The following is a 24,048-nucleotide window of genomic DNA, read 5'->3' as shown; positions in this document are numbered from 1 at the left end:
TTGAGTCTCCTTACAAGAGAGAAAGGGGGGATATAAATCCAAACTCTGCTGCTACTGCTGGAGAATAAACATAAGTTGATTAAATTGATCCAGAAGGAGGTATTCAAGAAGTTTAAACTGAAAATCAATGCTATAAAACATAATGTTGGTTGAACCTTTAACACTGTGGCACTCTAGCTTTAAGTTGGCACACCTGAGCACTAGTCCACTTCTCCACTGGGAGGTGTGAAAATTTGTATGGAAGACCCAGGCCTGTTTCATGCTTCTCCTGGCAGAAGGACTTGAAAACGCGAATGGTGATTTAAACAAAATCAGCCAGCCAGGAAATTTGTGGTCACCCAGCCTTTCTCTCATCCTTGTAAATCAGCTTCGTCTAGATCAGGGGTAGGGAACCTGCGGCTCTCCAGATGTTCAGGAACTACAATTCCCACCAGCCCCAGTCAGCATGGCCAATTGGCCATGCTGGCAGGGGCTGATGGGAATTGTAGTTCCTGAACATCTGGAGAGCCGCAGGTTCCCTACCCCTGGTCTAGATCCTCCAACTGCTGTCTTCCCGTGTTTGAAAAATACAGTGGTTCTTTGGTGGAATTCTGTCCCAGGCCACAGCAGCAGGCCAAAACCAGATTGACGCTCTAATCTAAACAAAGTCTTTAAACTCTCCACATCATACCCCCTTCTCAATCCAACTCAGTGTAAGCAGATAATGCTTTGGGGACCAAGAATAGCCTTTCTCTGCAAACGCAAGCTAAAATTGGCTGCAAGCCTAGGACAGCATTGCAAAGGTCTCTTTGCCTTAGAAGTCACCTATTAGGATGAGAAAATGCTCTTGTAACTGGTGAGTCCCTTTGTAGAACTCTGCCACCATTTCCTTGATGCTTATTTTGTGTGGGATATACATTTAGGTTGGCAACTTCCTAGACCAGGTTTCTTTGACTTCGCTCTCCTCATCCTCCTCTCCTCAAAGAGACTTGATCTCTGTTACAGAATTGGTCCAACATCCATAAACCTGCCCAAGGCACACCGCAGTATCAGGCGTCAGGAAATATCAATATTTTGGCTTACTGCTTTAAGCACTTCCTCAGACTTATGTCAGCCATCGGCCTCTATCATAATATTAGGTCTCCTTAAGTGGGGCTCTGTCATCCCGGATGCTCAGGTCACACTTCCAACTGCTCAGGCAGGGCTGTGGAAATGTTTTGCTACTCTCCTGGACTGTAGGGGGCTTGCCTTTCCAGTTCTGGTAGCCCCGCAAGTTGCTATTTCTGAGCTACACTGCAAAAGAACAATTGAAAGAGAGTCTGCTAGGAAAGAGAAACTACTGCCTGACTCTGGATCTCATGGAGAGGCTCCAGGTTGGAGTTGTGCCACAGAGAAGCAGTAAAGCTTCTAGGAAGATGGCCAGTGAGAGTGAGTCAGGTTTTGCTCCAGTGTACTGAAGCAAAACCTGAACTCACTCTCCATGGGTGGCAGTTCCATCTTCCTCACCAAAATTTTACTGCTTCTTCTGTCTGGAACTTAAACCCCTGGTTGCTACCTTGGGCTCTAATTATGATGTGGCAGCAGGGCAGCGGGGGCAGGCAGGCACAGCTGCTAGCCTTTTCACCTCCCTGACACAAAACAGCAGGTGAGACAGCAAGTGTGAGTGACATCCCCTCCCCCCGCACACAGGGAAACATTGCACAGCTTCAGGCGGGCAGGGCATCGACAGGGAAGGCAGTACAGAAAGCAAGGAGATTTCTCTCCCCAGGCCACTCCAGTGATCGGGAGGAAGCGGGCTCTGTCCAGTGAGGGCCCCCCCCCCCCAGGCAGCACAAAAAAAGCCCACCCCAAAATCTCACCATTTGTAATGTTGGGAAGAACTGGAGCTGAGCTTTGAGGGCTCCCCCTCCACTAGATTTGAAACTGGGTTTGGATAGAGAAGAGTAAGATTGAACTGGAGGTGAGGAGGAATCACAGGTTGCTTGCTAGGGGGCCCTTCCAAAGGCTCTTGAAAAAATTATTAGTGCCATCAAGTACCAATTAATGGGGGGGGGGGATACTAAGCTCTCTGCCTCTGCTAATTTTGACAATAGAGCTTCCAAGCAGCCAGTTAAGCTTATTTCTCGCTGCCCCATCCTAGACCACTTCAAGACAGTCATTAAAAGGAATGGGCTTCCCCTGGCAACAAGACCTCCTTGGACCTGATACCCAGAGCTGCGAGGCAATAGAGGATCTCCAAGTGCCACCCATTCACACCCCACTGGTGGCCCTCCATTCGGGAGCAATCCTTTCAAAGGGTGGGGAGAATTTCCTTAAGGACTCCCTAGACCACAAGAACAAACAGGGGCTTTGTCTAGCTATGGTTCTTATATCGCTATCAGCACGACACAGTGACTATTACAGACACTGGTTTTGTCAGCAATTTCCACTTCTGGAATTAAGGTACAAAGCAATAGTAAAGCATCTGACCTTCGTATAAACACTGTGGTGCCAGTTGGTGGAGACAGTCAAAGCTGGAACAAAGACTCACAGTTCTTGCCTATGCTTGCCAACAAACCAGGGGATTTGACTAAAGCGGGTCTCGTATGCAATGTCATCTAAGACTAGTGCCCGAACGAGATCAGTCTGGATGTGTTCCCAGTTCTCTCCCTATTCTCTGAAGTATTGGTGGAGCTCAGCAAAGCATTCCGAGTCTTCAAAACTCCATGGTAGCCAGGGCAACTTCTGTGGTTGCTCAGAGGCCAAAATCGCCACCGTCCACCCTGCTAGAATCATCTCTGCCCCAGTCTTCATCTGATTGCTGCTGTGCTGATGCTTGATGTTTGACAATTTGTTCCTAGTATATTCTTCATCTACAGCGCTTGGGAGTCATCGTCTGTTTTAGTTGATAATTCCTGCTGACCTCATTCAAGTTCACAGCTAGTTTGTTGTTTTCTAACTCAGTGGTTGATAGATTTCTACAGGGACTTGTCCAGTTGCTTCCTCCAGTTCAAAACCTCAGACTGTGCATAGAGTCTCTCCTCGTTTCATTCAACATTACTAGGAGAACCTACATAGCATGATACCTCAGATTTCTTTCATTTTAAGACTGCCTTTGTAGTTGTTCCATCTATGAACCAGACCAGTGATCTTTGTACTCTGGGACATGACCTGTGTGTGGTTTTCCATCAGATTAAGGTAGCATTTCATCCTGATCCCACATGTCTGCCAAAATTAATTTATAGTCCCAAGACCCTATGCTGCTGGTTTTCTTATCCGAACCTGCAGACAAACCATAATAAAGATGAGTGCTGAGTTTTGTGTTGTTACTTAAATTGTACTGAGGATGTGGGGAGAGGTAGTTTCTTGGGTTATTGTAAGAAATACTTCAAAAGAATCAGCTCTCAGTCTGTCCAAGTCAGGAAGCTCCTGAGCCTTTACTTCAAGTGTTTTAGAAAGGGGTGGGGTCCAGGTGGAACTTCTGTTCACCATTGTGGGCTCTTGATGGCTGCTGGGGATTTAATTGACTCTGCAGATTTTTAAAAACTCGGCTTGGACGGCAACTGCCTCCACAGCACAAGGATCTTCGCTGAGTAATTGAAGGTAAGTCGCTGCAGCCATTTTGTGGTTGTGCCCACCATGTTGTGTCAGAATTCCAAAGGTGCCCACAGACTGAGAAAGGTCGGGGACCTTTGATCAAAGTGAATTGCCGCCTCCATTTCTCTGTGCTACTGATATTCATTCCAGCTTGCCTCAGTATGCCACTCACTTCTATTAAATCCTTGATCACTTCTCCCCACTTACCTGCCTTCTCTCAGAGGTCAAGCTTAATCTGAGGTGGGGTTCTGCATAGATGCAACTTGGCTAATTTCCTGAATATACCTCTCATTTTATGCTAGTGGGTCAGTCACATGATGCTGTCACCAGGCTGTTTTTGTATCTTGTCTTTCCATGAAGCTGCAACTAGCCTTTTCTACTAACCAGATAAGCTTGCTAGTCAGTCACACATAGGGCTGCTCAGAGAGTCATGCAGAGGAAAACCAGGTTCTTGCTTGTACTCACTTTTTTTTTGAGTGGTTATCCATGCAAGCACACAATCCTTCCCCACTTCTGGCAATCTTATGGGCTCTTTCATGGCTCTGCCAGTGGGCAGTAACCCTCTGAGGCATTCATCAAAGGATAGCTCCCTCAGTCTGGAAGGAGTTTGAGCATCAGTTCCTGGACTAGAGCTGTAGAGCATTCTGTAGTTAGCTTTTGAGCTGGTACAGAACTCAGTTTTGGGATTATCATCGAATTGTAGAGTTGGAAGACACCCTAAGGACCATCAAGTCCAACCTCCGGCTATGTAGGAACACACAATCAAAGCACTCCTGACAAATGATCGTGCAGCCTTTGTTTAAAGAGGAGACTCCACCACTCTCTGAGGCAGTGAATTCCATTGTCGAACAGCCCTGATAGAAAGTTCATCCTAATGGTTAGGTAGAATCTTTTTTTTCTGCACCTTGAATCCATTACTCTGTGTCCTAGTCTCTGAGGCAGCAGAAAAAAAGCTTGCTCCCTCTTTGACATGACATCCATTCAAAAATTTAAACATAGCTATCATGTCCCCCCCAACCTCTCGGGCTCTTTAGACTCAAACATCTCCAGCTCCCTAAGTCTCTTCGTAAGGCATGAATTCCAGACCTTTTATCATTTTGGTTGCCCACCTCTGGACATGTTCCAGCTTGTCAGTAAAACTGCCGTGCCCAGAACTGAACACAGTACTCTAGGTAGGTTGGACCAATGCAGAGTCGGAAAGTGATCCATAATGATTTCTCTCTGCCTACCTATGACTACTGTGGGAAACCTGTTTCTTTCCAGATGTTCAGGAACTACAATTCCCATCAGCCTCTGTCAGCATGGCCAATTGGCCATGCTGGTAGGGGCTGATGGGAATTGTAGTTCCTGAACATCTGTAGAGCCGCAGGTTCCCTACCCCTGATCTAGACACTATAATTGATGCATCCCAGAATTGCATTGGCTTTCTTGGCTGCCATATCACACTGCTGACTCAAGTTCAGTTTGTGTGGTCTACTAAGACTCCCAGATCCCTTTCACATCTAGTGTTGCCAAGCCAGGTGTCAATCACTCCTATATCTGTGCATTTCATTTTCTCTGCCCAAGTGTAGAATCTTACATTTATCTCTTGAAATTCATTTTGTTAAGTTTTGGCCCACCTCTCTAATCTGGCCAGATCATTTTGAATCCTGCCCCTGCCCTCCAGGGTATTAGCTACCCCTCCTAATTTGGTATCACCTGCAGATTTGAATTACATGCCCTCTATTTCATTATCCAAGTCATTGATATAAATATTGAATAGCACTGGGCCCAGGACAGAACCCCGTGGCACTCCGCTACTCACTTCTTTCCAGGATGAAAGTGAACCATTGATGAGCACTCTTTGTGTTCGGCCAGTCAACCAATTACAAATCCATCTGATAGTAGTGTTGTTTAGTCCACATCTTTTCCTCTTACATGCAAGAATATCACGGGGCACCTTGTCAAAGGCGTTACTAAAATCAAGGTATGCTATGTCCACAGCATTCCCTTCATCTACAAAGTTGGTCACTCTATCAAAAAAAGATAAGATTAGTCTGGCATAATTTGTTTTTGTAGAAACTATATAGATGACTACTCAGAACCTCAGTTACAGGTGGAGGATCTGTAGGAAAATGGCAGTGGCCTTCCCAGCGGCTTTGGTGTTCGACCCTACAGCAGCGTCTGACATCTTTCTGATCCCCTTTTGATGGCCTCAGCAACTACCTCCCTGCCCTGTGTCACTTAGTCCCATCAAAGTTCCATTTGAATCCTCCCTCCAAGTGAAACTGATTTTTTAATTGGCCATGCTCTCTGATTGACTTTTCAAAAGGCCTCCCTGTACAGCCGATTGGTTCAGTCTTTCGTACTCAGAATACAAAGTATAGGGGGTCTGTAGAAACCTGCTGTGATAAGACACAATCATTCTTAGCAGCTGGAGTTAAAGTTATACCTGGAATAAAAACTTCATTGGTCTTAAAGGTGCCACTAAACTCGAAACTTTTTTCGTCCAGTGCCTATTATTTAATGGGGAATCATTCATTTCTGGTCTCTCTTGCCTTTTCTGTCCAGAGTGGTTTGTTGCAGCAGTTCCAGAACTTCTGTTCAGCTTCACCCGCGGTCAACCTCTCTTAACCCCCATTTTCTCTGTGTTTCAGATGAAGTATATTCAAGACTTCCAGAGAGAAAAACAAGAATTTGAGCGGAATTTGGCCAGATTTAGGTAAGCCATCTGGGCAGCTGCTTATCATTAGCACTGTGTGAATTGTCGTTGTGGATGTGGATCCTGATATTCATATGAACTTTACTGCAAGAAGATGCAGTTGGGGAGTGATGATGATAATGAATGAGTGAATGCATCCTCAAGGGAGCTTGGCTAAACAGTTGCCGAATTGGGGCTCCGTTGAAGTTTTCTGAGTCCTTGAAGAGCAGCAACATTTATGAATGTAAGCATTCAAGCTGGTTTGAGGAGGTTAAGAGCTCATGTATCTAATCTGGAGGAACCGGGTTTGATTCCCAGCTCTGCCGCTTGAGCTATGGAGGCTTATCTGGGGAATTCAGATTAGCCTGTACACTCCCACACACGGCAGCTGGGTGACCTTGGGCTAGTCACAGCTTTTCGGAGCTCTCTCAGCCCCACCCACCTCACAGGGTGTTTGTTGTGAGAGGGGAAGGGCAAGGAGATTGTAAGCCCCTTTGAGTCTCCTGCAGGAGAGAAAGGGAGGATATAAATCCAAACTCTTCTTCTTAATTTATACCCCATCTTTCTCCCCACTAGGGATGCAAAAGTGGTTTATGTCATTTGTCTCACTTCCATTTTATCCTCACAATAGCCCTGTGAGGAGAAAGAAGTGAGAATATTCAGAATCAACTTTTAACAGAAAAGAGTTTCACAGTATTGAGCCCCATCCCGCCCCCCAAGCAAAAAACATGTTTCTGTCTCTGCACTGTTTGTTCAGATGTTCTTGGAGTGTTGTTTCTGCCCTCATGTACTGTCTCTGCCTTTGGTAAGGGACTGAAATCATGTCAGCCTGCATTCTGAGTGGGTGTGATGCACTGGCTAGAGCAGGGGTGGCCAATTGGCCATTCTGGCAGGGCTGATGGGAATTGTAGTGCACAAACATCTGCATCACTGTAGGTTGGCCACCCCTAGGTTAGAAAGTCAGACTAGAATCTGGGAAATTGAAATTTTAATCCCCACTCGTGCCGTGGAAACTTTCTGGGTGACCTGGAACCAGTTGCACGTTCTCCGCCTAACCTACCTCACAGGGAATAAAATGGAGGAGAGGAGACCCATGTAAGCCGCTTTGGCTCCCAATTGGGCTGAAAGGCGGGATACAAATGAAGCCAATAGAAAGACATAAATCAATAAAAACATCTTTCAGAATTCGGGTAGAGGGAGTGTGGTAGGTCTTACAGGTCTTTAAAGGGACAAATGTGTATTTCTTTACATTTGCGTATTACTGCAGCCTCTCTATTTTTCCCATTCCTTTCCCCCCACTTCCACCCTGTGAAGGGAAGACCACCCTGATCTCATTCAGAATGCCAAGAAATCTGACATTCCTGAGAAACCCAAGACTCCTCAGCAACTCTGGTATACTCACGAGAAGAAGATCTACCTGAAAGTGCGTCCTGATGTAAGTAATTCCAGCTGGTTTGGAAACTGAAGCTAGGATGAGCAGTAGGGGTGGCTGAGGCAGCGTGGAGGCAGGAAGGGAAGGGCTGTGGAGAGGGTAACTGTTGCATCCCAGAGAGGCTGAAGGGGAACGGAGGAACTGGCATCCCACCTGGATATTTGTTGCTCCCAAGCAATCTGGACTGTGCAACTGGAATAAATTTTGATTTTAAAAAAATTGGGTTTCTGTCTTTAAAAGACCAGATTTCCATTTAAAAGACAAAAGTGTGTAATGTCATAAGTGGGAAACTTCATGTTTGAATGTTTCCTTCGTCAACAAACAACTATACAAATCAGATATCACTGTAACTTTGTCCTTGCCGTGTTTGTCTTTTTCCTGCACGGAGAGGAAATTTTCCATAGGAGGAACATTCAAATCCCCCACCCCCGCAAATAGTTCCATTCAGGAAAAGCTTCCGCGTGTGGTTTTTCTAAGCTTGTGAAAAGCCAACCTGAGGGGAGTTGCACACTTGAGAAGCTGGGCCTTTCTAGTTGAACTAAAACTGGCAGAGGATCTCAGGAGTTCATGAAAGCATAAGCTCAGATTCCTTTTCAAACAAGTATGTCTCAGGACCTTCTCAGGAAAATGGTGAGCAAAAGGTGCAGAGGGCAGATGAAAGGGAAGAAGCAATTTTTTTCCACACAGCGAAGACATAGTTGGGGACTCACGGTTACTGGATGTTTGGGGATAGTCATGGGTGTAAATGATTTCTGAAAGAATGGGACAGACGGGTAGAGCCAGGATTAATAACACACCACTGAACAGTTGCTTGGGACAACGAAGAAGAGAGGGCTGGCTCCATCTTGCCTTGGAGGTGTCTGTTGGGAGCCGATTGCTGGCCTTGAAACACCTGACCTCACCAAGAATAGCTGGACACTAGTATGACATGTTTGCATGTGGTTTGTTTGGTTTTATGCACGCCTACAAATCAGATCTTCTGGGTAATAGTGATCTTTTGGTCAGAAAGAGAAGGGGAAAGATGTGAGACCTTGCCAGACTTTTCTCCATGACCGGGAGGACTCAGGAACGTGCTTGATGTGCAAACATCAACAAGATTCTCAGGATTTGAATTTGCTACTTAGCTTCTGCTAAGTGGAATGTTCACGTCCCTGCATGTGGGCTTATAGTTTTCCCTCTGCTTTCTTCTGAAATATCAGAGGAAAGCATTTTTTTCTCAAATTCACCATCCCTAAAGTTTAGGTTAGCTTACTGTTGCACCGCAAGGTGGGCAGTTTCCCCTTTCCCCCCTATTTTTTCCCCTTTTTTATCTACTTTTTTATCCTCCCCACCCACCTGGGTTTTTCAGGCCACCACGAAGGAGGTGAAGGAGGCGTTGGGCAAGCAATGGTCTCAGCTCTCGGACAAAAAAAGGCTGAAATGGATTCATAAGGCTCTGGAGCAACGGAAGGAGTATGAGGTAGGGAACATCCAACAGTTCCCCTCCATCTTCTCCCCCCTGTGCTCAGCCCTGCCTTGTCGCAGCTGCAGAAACCCAGCCGCGCTCCGAGAGCCGAGTTGTGGGTGTCTCTCAGCCAACCTGAGGGGAGTTGCAAGGCGACTCCCCGCTTCCGGTTGACGAGGATGCCGCATCCACTGCTTTATCCTGATGTGGTCACTCGATGGTGGGTTTGCTCCTCTCCTGTGCCCCAGCCCTAGAGCCTAGGGAGGGTTTTTTCACATGCCCCAGAGTGTCCATGACTTTAACCCTTCCTTGTGTTTGCTTTCTGCAGGAAATGATGCGGGATTATATCCAGAAACACCCTGAGGTAAACATCGAAGAAGGAGTTCCCCGCTCCACACTGACCAAAGCTGAGCGGCAATTGAAAGACAAGTTTGATGGGAGACCCACCAAGCCCCCTCCGTAAGTTGCTTGGACGGAAATGGGGGGGGGAGGGGCATGTGTTCTGTTGCAGAGTTTATCCATGTAGATAAATATTGCTCCTCTTTTCTAGAACTGTGTGCTTTGAGAAATAGGGCTTTCATTCCTGCAACCTGCTCTGTGTAGTGTATGTGGCTGAGTGGTAGAGTAGGACTTAGCAGTCAGATCCTGGCTTCAACCTTGAACCAATTGTTACCAGCCCATCTTGTATGGATTCAGGGGTGAAAGGGTAGACAATCCACACTCTGTAGAGGACGATCAAATTAAAGCCAGCATGTGGCTGTGATTTTCTCTCATGTGTATGGTTGCTTCACTAAAAGAAACAGGTCTTGGCATTGGCACTTTAATGAAGAATCCCGATTTTCTAGGATGGTGGACTAGGTACCCCACCCCCAGAGGAAGCCAACCCAGCGATCCAAGGCTTCAGAAGGAAGGAAAGGGAACTGGCAGGTACCCGCATTCCTCCTCATATCCAGGTTTATTCCATGAGCTTCTCAGAAAGACAGATTGGAACCTACCATGAAGGTGTCTTCTCTTCAGTGGGGCTTCGTCATTCACACATGGGTAGGTCACGCCCCCTGCTGTCTGAGCAGTTCTATAGCAAACTTGGTCCTCCTAGTACGGGGCGGTCCTTCCCCTTTCCCGCCAGGAGTAACAAGCTCTGCTCCACTTGAAAAATTTAATCTCACCTTCTAAATTAACCTTAGGGTGGGAAAAAGTGAAGACACCTTCGCAGTAGGTTCCACACACAGCCAAAACTGAGACCTAGGGAGGGAAACCCCAGTTAGCCATGATCCCATCTGTATTATCCTAGCTCAGGAATCTGGATAGACCACCTGCTGTAGGACTCTCCGGCCTAAGGCTGCCTCTGCTAACCCTTGTCCATCAAGCCTGTAGTGCCACACGAAAGTAAAAAATAGATGACCAAGTGGCAGCCCGACATATCTCTTCAGCCGGAGCTCTGGTGGCGAAAGCTGCAGGTGCTGTTGCCACTCGAGTGGAATGAGCAGTGATGTTTCCAGGAGCGTCCAGACCAGGGATGGATGGCCATGCTGGCAGGGGCTGATGGGAATTGAAGTTCATGAACATATGGAGAGCCGCAGGTTGAAGACCCCCTGGTCCTTGTGCCTCATGTGCCAGCTTTATACAGAGAGTCACCCACAGAGCTAAGGACGGTTTTGAGGCCTTTCCCCCCCTTATTTTGTCTCCCATACAGAACAAACAGTGTGTCTTTCTTCCTAAACCTCACTTTGCCCTGCAAGTTACTGATCTCTGCACTTAGGTGAACAATTGGATTTGTCGGAATTAAACAGCCCTTGTCCCTGTTTACTAAAAGCCGTGACTTTCCAGTACGTGGATTGTCTTCCAGTGTGTTCTCAAGTAGACTGAGAAGGTCATCTACATAGGTAGACGAATATTCTGTTGAGGCAGAGAAAGGCAATTGAGCTGACCATTACCTTTGTAAAAATCTTGAGATTCAGGATTGCCCTCCACTCCCCCAATTATCTGGGCACCGTGAAGAGTGGAGAGTAAACCCTTGGTCTCTCTGTGCTACAGGGACTGGTTCGATTGCACCTATACCTAAGAGGTGTTGGATTGCCCCCTGTAGAAATTCTACCTTTTCCTATCTATCTATCTATCTATCTATCTATCTATCTATCTATCTATCTATCTATCTATCTATCTATCTATCTATCTATCTATCTATCTATCTATCTATCTATCTATCTATCTATCTATCATTTTTACAGCTACCCATTCTTAGCTGGTTGTTGGCATTCCATTACAATTCAAGCCTCACCCAGAGGCCTAGGAAGTTGTAATGTATTGGCGTAGTGTTAATGCAGATCCTTTCTGAATCTGACAGATATTGATTTTGTCAATTTGCAGATGTTTCAAGTGAAGATGAGATGACTAGCATTTTTTGAATGGTGCCCAGGGTATCAGTTACTGCTGGGACGACCTCAGCAGGTTACTATTATTTAAAGATCTTTTGTTTCCACCAGCACCTAATCCAGGGCTGTGGTCCCAAATAACAGCTTGCCTGCAAACTTTTCTTCTGATAGGTTGGCCTTGGTAGAGTAGTCCACTTTCCAGGCCTTGAGCCAGAGATTCCTCGAAGCAGAACTGTAGTGGCTTGAGACCTTGCGCAGAATTGCATCGTCCTGAGAGGCGTCTGCTATAAGCTGCAATGTGCGCTGTATCTTTGGTAAGAAGCATTTTAGAGTCGCCCGTTCTTGCTCTGATTCCTTTGCAAATTAACTGCCCAGATGATAAAAGCTCTGGCGGAGCTGGACAGAACGCCCTGAGCTCTAGTAGCCATGGATGCCACCTCAGATGCCTTTTTGAGGGCAATTTTATTTTTCCTATTGAAAAGGTCTCTTAAAGCATTCTCAGCACCCTCGGTCAGAATGGCTCCTTGCAAGAAATGGACCATCAATTAATTCTTCCATTGCCTCATCTGTGACGGAGTAATAGCGCTTGGTAATAGCATTCAGGGATTACTGGTCCCCGGTATAGCCATTCTCCCTTTATAACTTTTGGGAAACAGCTTGGAAAGAGACATTCTTTGGTAGGATTGGATGGTGTGTGTTTTTTTTAAGGCGGCAACTATAATTTAGCAGTTGCTGAAGTGTTTGTTTGAAAAAGGACTGGCAGATTTGTCCTGGGCATCCTCCTCTTCCCCAGACCACGCGCCTTCTTCCTTATCTGAAATGTCTGAGTCAGATCTGGTTGAAGAGGTCTGTTCTGGGCCCATATGGCTCTCAGTGGTCTGAGTGCTCAGATCGCAGAGGTTCCTCCTTTTGCAAGGCTTTCCTGCCTCTGTGCAAAGGAGAAATGGAACACGCTGAGTTCTCCTCCTTCTCACAGTTCCCTTTGGGAGAGGGTGGATGCCTAGGTCTCGGGGGGTGGGTGGGTGGGTGGGGGTTTAAAGGTTTTTGTATTGTCCTGCTCCCGGAGTCCCGAGGACAGGGGTAGGAGAAGGCAGATCACAGGGACTCCGTCTAATCTCCCATTCCCGGTGACTCAGCAGTCTCTCGGGCTCCCCCTAGTGTTAGCTGTGCATATTGCGCCAGTAAAAGCTGCAGAATTGACCAGTAGGGATCTTCAGTCCAATCAGCTGGCAGGGCAGGAAAAGGAGAGGCTGAAGAAGAGGGCAGATTTTGCAAAGAGGGGAAATGGCGGCGGCCATTTTAAGGCTTCCCGTCAAGTTTGTCCCCAGGAGACTCGTGTTTCCCAGCCACGTGGGAAGAGCCTGACCCAGTCCTCTACAGGTAGAGGGGCCCCGATCCCCACTTGGTGCACTTACTGGAAGTCTCTGGGTGATCGGAGTCATTTCATCTTCACTTTGCATTCAGGAAGACTGCAGGGCTGGCCTCAAGGACGGTGGGCCTGGGAGGTTCTCAAACTCTCCCTCTGGTCCCAGTAACGAGGCTAAGCGGGTGGGGGCACTGCAGAAAAACGGAGTGACCGTCCCCAGGAACCTTGTCAGCACCCGACTGGGTCGCAGAAAGCTTTGTGGATCCAGGACGAAGATCCTTGCCTGCCTTCCCCTTGCTCACTGCCTTCTCCCTGACAAAGTGAAGGGCTGGTCTTCCCCATTTCTTGATTCAGTGGAGCTGCTCCAAAACGGCGGCCTGTTCGGACGTAGGGCTATAAAAACTGGAGGGAAAGGGGACGGACTGCCCTGTACTAGGAGGAGCAGGTTTGCTATAGCCCTTCTTGGATAGTAAGGGGTGTGACCTAACCATGTGGGAATGACGAAGCCCCGTTGAAGGAGAAAGTCTGTTCTCCTTAGCTTCTCACTCTGCCTGCCTCTTGTAAGAAGTTATCCAAAAATATTTCTGCTTTTACAATCATGATTTGCTGGCAGGTCTTCACTCATGAGTCTGCCTTAACTCCTGGGCAAGCTATAGCAGTGCTTCTGACCAGGGATCTTGGTCCCTGTTACCCATAGTGTTATGTTCCCCTATTCCTGTTTCAGCTGCCCGTTTCAGTTAGACACAACTGCTGTTTTCTCTGCGGTTGATCCTTTGAGTGAATCCCATCTCATTCATCCTCAGAATACCTCTGCCCTAGTAAATTCCAGTCATGTTTGACACGCTTCTTTCTTTTGACATGTTGATGAGATTCAAAATAGGAAAGAATATCCTATAGCTGTCTTTCTGTACTGTATCCTTAAAATTAATTTCTGCACCTAGAATATCTAGATTCTTTATCAAGACAATTATAATTCTGCATCTAAGTTTGCCTAATTTTTCTTAGGTTTTGTAATTTTGCAGTTGGGGTTCACAAATATGAGTTGGCCATTAACTTTTAAAAAACTGAACTGAAATTAAGTGAATTCATTCATTAACTTTTAATGGCAATAGATAAAAGATCAAGGGTATAAACATGAATTGTTCAGTTTATATACATTTGGTGAAATAGAGACAAGAAATGTAGCCACATCTTCGGTTCATCTGACATTACAGTCGTTGAAAAGCAGTTGAATCTTATCCGAATTGGGGATAAATGAGCATCTGTTAATATGAGGCTCAATAAATAGTCTTCTCTGCTTTTTGTGGTTGGTGCAGTGCAATAGAATGTGTTCAGTGGTCTCAACTTGCTTGAGAGAGCAGTTGCATAATTGTTCTTGCAAAGGAACATGGGAAAAATCTTCCCCTTGTGACTGCCGAGGGAAGAATATTTAGACGGGCCTGCATAAAGGCACATCGCAAGACTGGTGAGGTTAGGTTAGTGAGATATGTTGACAGTGTTCCTCTTGGGGGCAGGATGCCATATCTCAGGGGTGAACAAACTCTGTTGGCCTGTGATAGGAGTATTTGATGCTCCATGTCAAGTTTTGAGGATTTGATGTAAATTAAGTGAATGTTGAAAATTAAAAACTAGGATTCTGCTTGACAATTTAGCCTTTCGTTTGAGGGATATTTTGGGGTTAGAGGCACCTGCCAAACATTTTACTTCCTTTTAAGAAGAACTACCTCATGAATTGAGGCAGTGCATTTTTTTGACAACTGAGAGAGACTGAACACTACCGTTGGTCTCTTCTGCAGCCACTCTTCACGTCCTTCTCCTGCCCATGGATCCCAGTTGGAGGGCCCAAGAAGTTCATTACAGCTGTTGAAGACCAAGCCAGGCCTTGTTCACATTACCTAGGCCAGGGGTCTGCAACCTGTGGCTCTCCAGATGTTCATGGACTACAATTGGCCATGCTGACAGGGGCTTATGGGAATTGTAGTCCATGGACATCTGGAGAGCCACAGGTTGCAGACCCCTGGCCTAGGTTGTGTTTCTTGGCCACTGTTAAGAAGTATAGCAGATATGGCTTTCATATATCAGCCTATATCAACATTTTTTTTACAAAACGTGTATCCCACCTTTCTATTCTTGTCAGGGCTGCCAGGGCAGCTCCATGCCAGCATTTGTTTTCATTTAGGGGAACACAAGGTAATTTAGAAACAACTTTTCATTATTTGACTCCAGTAGCCCCTAGCAATGCGCTTTCTTCTGTTAGTATAGAGGAACTGCCCGTCTCCTCTTATGGCGACTTGTCTTTTATTTGCTCATTCAAATGCAGTTAGTTATGCTTCCTTTTTCATTAACCTTCCTCCCAATTGCTGTGGGCGTCTGTTCTGCTGCTTTTATTACTGAAAGCAGTCATGACCTATTTGTTCTCGCAAACCACTTCCTCCTCCTCAAGACCCATTTCTTCAACACAGGTTCTCCTGGAACTTTCTACCGATCTTTTGTCTATGCTGCAAGAACTGAGAAAATAGCCATTTAGAATGCTATTTGTTTTCAAGTTTGCCAGGCCTCGAACCTCATGCCTGGCTTCATTTTAACTGTCTTTTTTGGACTAGAAGAAAGACCTAGAGTTTATATAGTCTAATCTACACCATTGGTCTTCAGAGAAGAATTCTGTATAGTTATCCCTGTTTTTATCATTTATTCATTTAGAAAATGTGTAGGCTGCTTCTCCAGAGGTGTCCTCAAGGCCAATCACCAAGTAAAAAACAGTTGCAATAAAAATTTCAGTATAAAACAAACTGTAAAAATAACATTCAGCAACCTAGAAATAATATCAGGAAAGCAGCCCTCTGGCTAGAAGCCAGCTGTACAAGAGAGAGCCATCCAGTCAATTATCCTTGGTAAAGAGAAATATTTTGGTCTGGAACTTAAAGGATGGCAGAGGGTAGGCAGCCTTTCTGAAGGTGCCATCAATGAAAACCCCCTTTGCCCTTCCCTCACCAAGCAGGGGCACAGAGATCAGGATTTGGAAATAGAATCAACTGGCGGTCTGGACAGCATGGGAGGGGGTGATCCTTCAGCCTGCATCCCCACCACCCTGTAAACTTATTCCAAGCTATTTGTTTATTTTATACCACTGGATGTTTCTGTCCATCCCCAAGGTATGTTAGAGCAGAGCAGCCACACTTTTGGGAACCTCCAGAAAAGTCTTGAGTGACTAAATATTCTTTTCAGTAATAATAACTCAAAAAAATTAAAGTTCTATCCTGGCTTAAAAACAGCCTCTGGCCTCAGCAGGCAGGGAAGCTTTGGAAGCTGGAACAGTTCTCTAGTTGTGGGAGCTGGCTTCTCCAAGACACCCATGTTTCCACGGGCTGGTAAACAGATGAACAAGTATCATCTGTCTTTGCACTGGTTGCCTAGTGTTGGCCTTCTTCAGTGAACTCTTGTGAGGTGACCTTGTTCAAACTCCCACGAATGAGAGCCTGATAGAAATTGTGATCCCCTGATTGGTTAGAATTAGGAGCAGAAATCTCTTTTAATTGTATCTGCTTGTGTTGTTTTTATAAAACGTCACATGGACCAAAGGATGGGCTGGTGCTATACAAAACCATCTCGTTTCAGGAACAGTTACTCTCTCTACTGTGCTGAGCTGATGGCAAACATGAAAGATGTCCCGAGCACAGAACGGATGGTGCTTTGCAGTCAGCAGTGGAAGCTACTTTCCCAGAAGGAGAAGGATGCTTATCACAAAAAGTGTGATCAGGTGAGCCAAACAATCTTTGAGATGCAAATGTCAATGGAAGAGGATGGGGATTGAAAGTCTTGCTTCTTGGCTATGTTTCCTGGCTGTGTAGAAGAACAAGAGTTTGGATTTGTGCCCCGCCTTTCTCTCCTATAAGGAGTCTCAGAATGGCTTACAAACTTCTTTCCCTTCCTCTCCCCACAACAGACACCTTGTATGGTAGGTGGGGCTGAGAGAATTCGGAGAGAACTATGACTAACCCAAGGTCACCCAGCAGACCTCATGTGGACGAGTTGGGAAACAAACCTGGTTCATAAGATAAGACTCCACTACTCACGTGGAGGAGTGGGGAATCAAATCCCGTTCTTCATATTAGAGTCCATCACTCTTAACCACTACCGGTACACCTTGCTCATTATATAGAGGGCAGCGAATTTCACGATTTCCACACTTGGAATACACCATTTCCCCCACATCACCACACTTAGAATACACCATTTCCACCAAGGTGCGTGTGTATATCACAGAAGGTCCCATAGCATCAATATCATGTCAAAGGGAGGTCAAAGTTACAATCTTAGCATGGTCAAGGCCAGGACCAGAAAAGTGTCGTACATGGGAAACCAAAACTGAGCATCAGACATCCCTAGTGAGGAACAAGCCAGTGATCAGAGCTGTGGACCACTCCTCCTGTCTGCCACTGAGTGATCTCAATTTACTGGCTTGCTTCTTTTACCTTGGCACCCTCCCTGTCTACACAGCAAAGGAATCCCTCCCCAGGCAGGTCTGCAGGGGTCATGACCCACTTGACCTTTGGATTTAGGACTACTGCAGTTTAGGCCTTAATTGAGAAGTTGCAAACAAGAATATAAGAAAGCCTGCTGGATTAGACCAGAATCCATCCAGTCCAGCACTCTGCTACTCGCAGCGGCCCACCAGGTGCCTTTGGGAGTTCACATGCAGGATGTGAACACAGTGGCCTTCTGCTGTTGCTGCTCCTGAGCACCTGGTCTGCTAAGGCATTTGCAATCTCAGATCAAGGAGGATCAAGATTAATAGCGATAGATCGACTTCATAAATCTGTCCAAGCCCCTTTTAAAGCTATACAGGTTAGTGGCCATCACCACCTCTTATGGCAGCATATTCCAAACACCAATCGCGCATTGTGTGAATAAATGTTTCCTTTTATTAGTCGTAATTCTTCCCCCCAGCATTTTCAGTGTATGCCCCCTGGTTCTAGTATTGCGAGAAAGAGAAAAAAAAATCTCCCTGTCGACATTTTCTAGTTTAATTTGTTACACACACAACCGGCTTGTCCATCAGCCTTGTGTTCTGCTTTCTCCTGATGTGCTCGCTGAGACTGAATGCAAGAGACCTGTCAACTAACTACAGTTTCTGTGATATCTCTGTGTAGGTGCCTGTATGAACAGGGTTTGTGTCTTTGCCTCCAACTGGGATTCTTACCAGCAGTTTAATCATGCTTAAAGACTCTGTCTGCTAGCAAAGAAACCAAACTGCAGTTAGTTGGGGATTTCTGCTTTCAGTCTTGGTGCACCACATGAGCAGAGGGGAGAAATGGATGGCAAGCATAGAGCAATCATAAATTAAAGGTTTGCTTTTTGCAAACCAGCTGTGGTTTAAGTTTCTGGTTTGTTTGTGATGTGCGAATGGAGCCTAAAACTGACTTCAGTTGCATTTACATTCTCTTCTGTTGAGACAGGGTTAATTTGCCTCTGTTTGGGTAAAGAGTCTTAGGTGGATTCCCCAAAGCGTGTTTAAAATGAGTTGCAGTCATTATAAATAAACCAATTTCTCTTTTTTTCTGTTCGCATGTATGCGTCCGGAAAGCGATTTGAGCCCATAAATACATTGTGGGTTGTTTTTGCGCCTTAGCGTGAAAATGCTTCTCTGTTTTTAATTTTTGTTTACAACGCATGAGTAGCTGCGAAGGCACACAGAAATGAACCCTTGCAACCATGCTGATTATCCCACAATTCGATTGGCTGCACCTGTGTAGCTTCACATGTTCAACACACACAATTTTAAAAAGAGAAAAGGGAACTGTCTTACAATGGCCAGGCAATAAGGAATGTGTTGGTGTAGATCAGGGGTCTGCAAATGATGGCTCTCCAGGTGTTCATGGACTACAATTCCCATCAGCCCCTGCCAGCATGGCCAATTGGCCATGCTGGCAGGGGCTGGTGGGATTTGTAGTCCATGAACATCTGGAGAGCCGCAGATTGCAGACCCCTGGTGTAGATCCATGTGTGAAACGGCGGTCACGCTTGCTGCCATGGAGAGAAAATGTGCTTGGGGGACAGGTGCTCAGAGAATCAGCCTATGACGTACCAGGCAAACTGCATAAACTGCCAGATGGGCAAATTCTTCCTGAAATGGTGGCAGAACCTAAAGTGACAGAGTGGCAGGGAGGAAATTAAAGCATCTCCTGCCTGTTGTGTTTGTGCGGGAGTGCCTTCAACCCAGGATTTTGCAAAAAGATCACTGGTTTAACAATTTTTGTAAAACCTGGGTTGAGAAAAACATGATGGACCTAAGTCATTCTGGGGAAGAGAACTGTGGGAAGTTTCTCCCCAAAATGCTATATATATATAATGTCCTGAAGATGTAATATTTGTGCTGTGCAGAATCTACCGAAGTGACTCAGTGTTTGGGTCAGCTAATCTGGGGGGGAAATGGAGCAGGAGGTGCCTTCAGGATCTGTTTTTTATGGTTTATGGTTTTGTCTCTGCAGAGAAAGAAGGACTATGAAATTGAACTCCTGCGTTTTCTGGAGGTGAGTCTGTCCCTGAGAATACTGCCCCGTTCCCCCCCCACACACACACCATTTATCTTTTGACTGTTTTGATTATCCATTTGTAGAGTGGCCGAGCTAGGAAGGCAGGTTTCGATAGGGTTGGTTGGGGCCAGGCAATGCTGAAAATCTTGCAGACCACTGCATGATCCATTTTGGGCCCAAATAAATGGTATGACTTCCTGTATTACCAATCGTTACCAATCGAGGACTTGTACAAAAAAAGATTAACTGAGCACATTTCAGCCAAAGCTGAATGCTTTGGGCTCCAGTGTTTAGTGTGGGAGAAACTGAAGCACTGCTGAGAAAAAGTGGGTGAGGCTAGTCAGAAACTGGTTGGGAAACTCACTGGGAGCCCTCGAGAAAGAGAGAGATTATATATATCATCATGTACATAGTACAATAGGAGGCCTGTAAGCACATGCTTAATTCTCTGAAATACATTGGGCTGAATAGCATTAACTGATTTTTAGGTGCCTTTTGGACAGAGTATGACTTACTATCTTGCTGAGGGATGCAGCTTATCCCCCGCTGGGTTCTGTAAGTCCTTAGGGGCTGGAGCAAACTAATTTCCCCTCTCCCTTTTTTCCCCTTAACTGATTCTCGGTCAGTTGGATGGATCCCACCTTCATTTCTTCCAGTTTAAGGAGCCCCCTTCTGACAGAAGAGCCACTTAAGTTGGAGGAAGACTTCCAACTTGAGCAAATAGGAAAAAACAGGGCATAAATATTTTAATAAGTAAATAAATCTTGCTCCGTGGAGTTGGTGGCATAGGGGTAGGATCTGCCCCAACATTCTCTGTCTCCTGGAGTAGATTTAGTTCTCATCGGACTGTTGTGGAATCAGGAAAGGTATTTTTCTACATACTTGCAAAATCCCCCAAATATGTAGTTTCCTGTTTACCACCTTTGTGATTGGCACAGGAGCCAGATACTTTCCTGTTAAACATTGGGATGCAATTTTTCCTGAAGACCCGCAAGGTTTTTCCCCATTTGTTGATCCGATACTGATTCATAGTGATGAGGCTGCAATGGAAAAATGCCATGTTTCCTTCCTTACTGTCAAGACCTTGCCTTTTGTATTGAGGGTTTTCTAAGCATGCCAGTGGAAAGGAGAAGAGGCACAGACATGTGGAAGCAGGGTCGAGGTGGACATTGCAACAATTTGTGGCTTATTCTTACCATGGTATCGACAAGATCGCCACAGGCCTTTAACAGCATAACATAAAACCACATCAATAAAAGAGTTTCAGTAAAATAAAAATATACAAGTCTCCCGGTTTAGATGGATTTACAGCAGAGTATTACAAAGAAATGGCAGAAATCTTAATACCTGAATTACAAAGATTATATAATAAGATATTAAAAGGACAGAAAACACCGGAAACATGGAGAGAAACAGAAATAATTACTATATTAAAACCAGGACGCAATCCAGAACAGGTTGGATCTTATAGACCCATACGTTTATTAAACCAGGATTACAAAATATTTATTAAAATATTGTCGAACAGAATAAAGAAAATAATTGGACAAGATCAATATGGGTTTGTGAAGGATAGAGATATTAGCTATCCAATTAGAAATGTTTTGAATGTGATGGAACATGGAAAGGATAAAAAGTATGCCATAATAAAGTTAGATGTCTATAAAGCCTTTGATACAGTTAGTCATACATATCCATTCCAAATAACGGAACAGATAGGATTTGGAAAGGGTTTAATAGCGGTATTAAAAGAATTATATAAAAATAATAAAGCGAAGATCAGGATAAATAATGGATGGTCAGAATAAATAAATATAGAAAGAGGTGTGAAACAAAGATGTCCGCTCCATCATTATTTGTAGTAGCAATGGAATACTTAACAGATAGAATTAGAAATAATGGTAGGATCAAAGGCTATAAAATTAATAAAGAAGAAATAAGATTAAATTCTATTTGGCATAGATGATTTATTACTAATAACAACTAACTCTGTAGAAACTTTTAAGAGAATTAAAAATAATATTAGATGATTTTCAAAAAAGCATTCTGGTTTGGTGGTTAATATGGAGAAAACTGAAATCCTGGGAATAAACATAGAAAGAAAAAATACTAGGAAGGAAAATGGGTGAAGAAGAAGATTAAGTATTTAGGTATAACATTAACAAATAAGAAGGAGAAGATGTTTAAATACAATTACGAAGTAATATGGAAAAATAACGAAGCAATTAAAGGAGTGGCAAGGGAAGAATCTATCTATTTCTAGGAGAATTGTGGTATTAAAAATGTGTATAATGCCAAAACTCTTCTATTTCGTACCACATCAATAAAAGAGTTTCAGTAAAATAAAAATATACAATAAGATAAAACACAGTAATCAGTTCCATAGGCAGTAGCAGAGCAATCAGATCTGTTTTTGAGGGGTGGCAGGCACAATTTTTTCCCCTTAATTTAATTGATAAATTCATAAAAGAGGCAACCCTGCATGTCATCTGTCCAAAGAAAACAGATGCGATCCTGCTCTGTCTCCAAAGACTGTCAATAACCTGACTCAGTCTGGATCAACTACTGACAGATAACGGACAGTAGAAAAAAACTGGGCAAGATCTTCTACCTAGTTAGAGGCACAGGGGCAGAAACAAAGATCAGGAGAGATGTAACTATATCTACCCTGAATGTAAGTCAAGGGCATTGTTTGAAATCGGGCACTCGTAAATTCTGTTCTTAGTGACGCGTCTGTACGCTCAGATAAATACTGTGAGAATGTTTTAACTGGCTTAAAAGTAAGGCCGTTTCAAAAACCTTGAATTTTGAACAAAACGAACATCCTGACATGCTTCCTTATCGTTTACCCATTCACAAATTTTATTATTATCCCAGGTTTTAATAGTTTCAAGAGGAGGTAAATAATAAAGTTTTAGAATTGGAGTCAAGACCTTGAACCAGTAGCTTTCCTTCAGGTAAAAGACCAGCAATGTATTAGGAGCACAAGAGCTTCATGGTAACTGAAGGCAGACCTGCCTTGATTCTTAGGTGTGCTGCTGGGGAACCCCGAGGGAGTCCTAAGATTTTCCTCATAAAGGCATTCTGGATGATGTCCAATTGATCCAGCATCTTTTGGTTCCCTCCCCAGATCAAAACCCCATCTAGTAACTGGGGAACAACCTTGTGCCCTCCATGGTGAGAAGGACTGAAAAGTAATGCCTAAGTATTTAAAGGATAGACATCGCTCAATTTTATGATTATCTACAGTCCAGTCAAATTCTAGGGTTTCGAAAAACCACTATTCTGGTCTTATTACAGTTGATCTTTAGAAACTCTTTCTTGTAATAGTCCACTAAAGTGGACAGCATCTGATACCAAACCATAGTTGAGTGGATGATTCTACTCTCAGCTGCAGTCTTTCAGGTTGTAGGCCCAAGATAGCCTTGAGTCTAAGAAGCCAGAACTTCTGCTTGCTTTCCCACCCAAATTTAGAGCTTACCTGAAGAAGAACAGCAGAGGGTTCTGGGAGAAGAGAAGATGCTGGGCGTGAACAAGAAAGGTGCTACCAGCCCTGCCTCTAAGAAGTCTTCACCAGATGCCAGCAAGGTGAGCGGCACATACCCCATGGCTGAAGGGGGCGGGGCTCGGAGCATAAGCAGGATGTGTTGTGGGGTGTGTGTGCACGGGCTGTTTTGTGTTGAAGCAGTGGGATGAATCCTTTGCCTTTTAAACCAGCCTCAAGACTTCATTTAGAATGACTGCTGGATTTACTTGGGAAGTTTTAGTACAGAGGACAACCCAAAAAATTCCACATTTAAGATTGCTTTTTTATTTTTTAAAAAGTAGATGTCTGCAGATTTTTAAATAATTTCTAATTGATTAATAATGTTCTGTGTTGAGTTAAAAATAATTTTGCAAGTGGCTAAAAATCTAGTGCAGATTTCTTTTTGCAGTAGTGAAGGGGTTGTGAGATTTAAAAAGCTACACACACTGCTAGATATAAAAACCCTTTTAAAGTATTTGTCTGTCATTCCATTTTTGTTCCAGTCGTGCGCCAGAGCCAAAATTGTCTCCGAAGATTAACTATGCTTTTAATTTTCAGCCCCACCAATCAAATATTTGATCTCACTGCTAAAAATCAGCCCATGTTCATTAATCTGCAAACAACTTGCGAGTATCACCTTCTGATTAACGTTGGCTACACTGAGAAAACCTACCCGTCTGGCACACTCATCCTCGTTTTTGCTTTTTAATTTATTTTTTCGTAACTTAAAAAAAAAATAAACCGAAACAAAAGATGCAAGCTGGGAGTTCTGCATCCACGAGTCCCTTTGTCCTCTTTAACAGGGAGGTTCTGAGAAACCCAAACGGCCCGTTTCCGCTATGTTTATCTTCTCGGAGGAGAAACGCAAGCAGCTGCAGGAGGAGCGGCCCGAACTGTCGGAGAATGAACTGACCCGGCTGCTGGCACGGATGTGGAATGATCTTTCCGAGAAAAAAAAGGTTGTTTAATCAATAATGCACATTCTCCTTCACCATATTTTTTGAGGGGAAGGGTTGGGGGAGCAGGTACTCCTGGATGTCTCAAAGTCAAATGGAATCTGTTTGTTCTGTTGACTTAGATGAAACCAGGATCTTGACCCTCTCCCTCCCCTTAAAGAACAAACACAACAAAACATTTTTT

At 44.5% G+C, this 24,048-nt stretch overlaps 1 protein-coding gene across 6 annotated transcripts in view; it reads left to right on the top strand.

The window, feature by feature from the left end:
• UBTF (upstream binding transcription factor) overlaps positions 1-24,048 on the top strand; it is a 57,548-nt gene that overhangs the window by 18,824 nt on the left and 14,676 nt on the right. For 4 of the 6 annotated variants that reach the window (XM_048516889.1, XM_048516890.1, XM_048516891.1 and 1 more), the window contains exons 6-13: positions 6,192-6,256; positions 7,550-7,670; positions 9,016-9,126; positions 9,440-9,570; positions 16,465-16,606; positions 19,338-19,379; positions 22,857-22,970; positions 23,712-23,867. In XM_048516889.1, coding sequence (XP_048372846.1) covers positions 6,192-6,256; positions 7,550-7,670; positions 9,016-9,126; positions 9,440-9,570; positions 16,465-16,606; positions 19,338-19,379; positions 22,857-22,970; positions 23,712-23,867 — 882 coding nt within the window. The remainder of the gene's footprint in view (positions 1-6,191; positions 6,257-7,549; positions 7,671-9,015; positions 9,127-9,439; positions 9,571-16,464; positions 16,607-19,337; positions 19,380-22,856; positions 22,971-23,711; positions 23,868-24,048) is intronic. The other 2 variants (XM_048516893.1, XM_048516894.1) reach the window with 2 other exon arrangements.

Source organism: Sphaerodactylus townsendi, linkage group LG15, assembly GCF_021028975.2.
Source record: "Sphaerodactylus townsendi isolate TG3544 linkage group LG15, MPM_Stown_v2.3, whole genome shotgun sequence".
NCBI lineage: Eukaryota > Metazoa > Chordata > Lepidosauria > Squamata > Sphaerodactylidae > Sphaerodactylus > Sphaerodactylus townsendi.
Note: the sequence above shows the minus strand (reverse complement) of the source record. Positions and strands in the feature narration are given on the sequence as shown.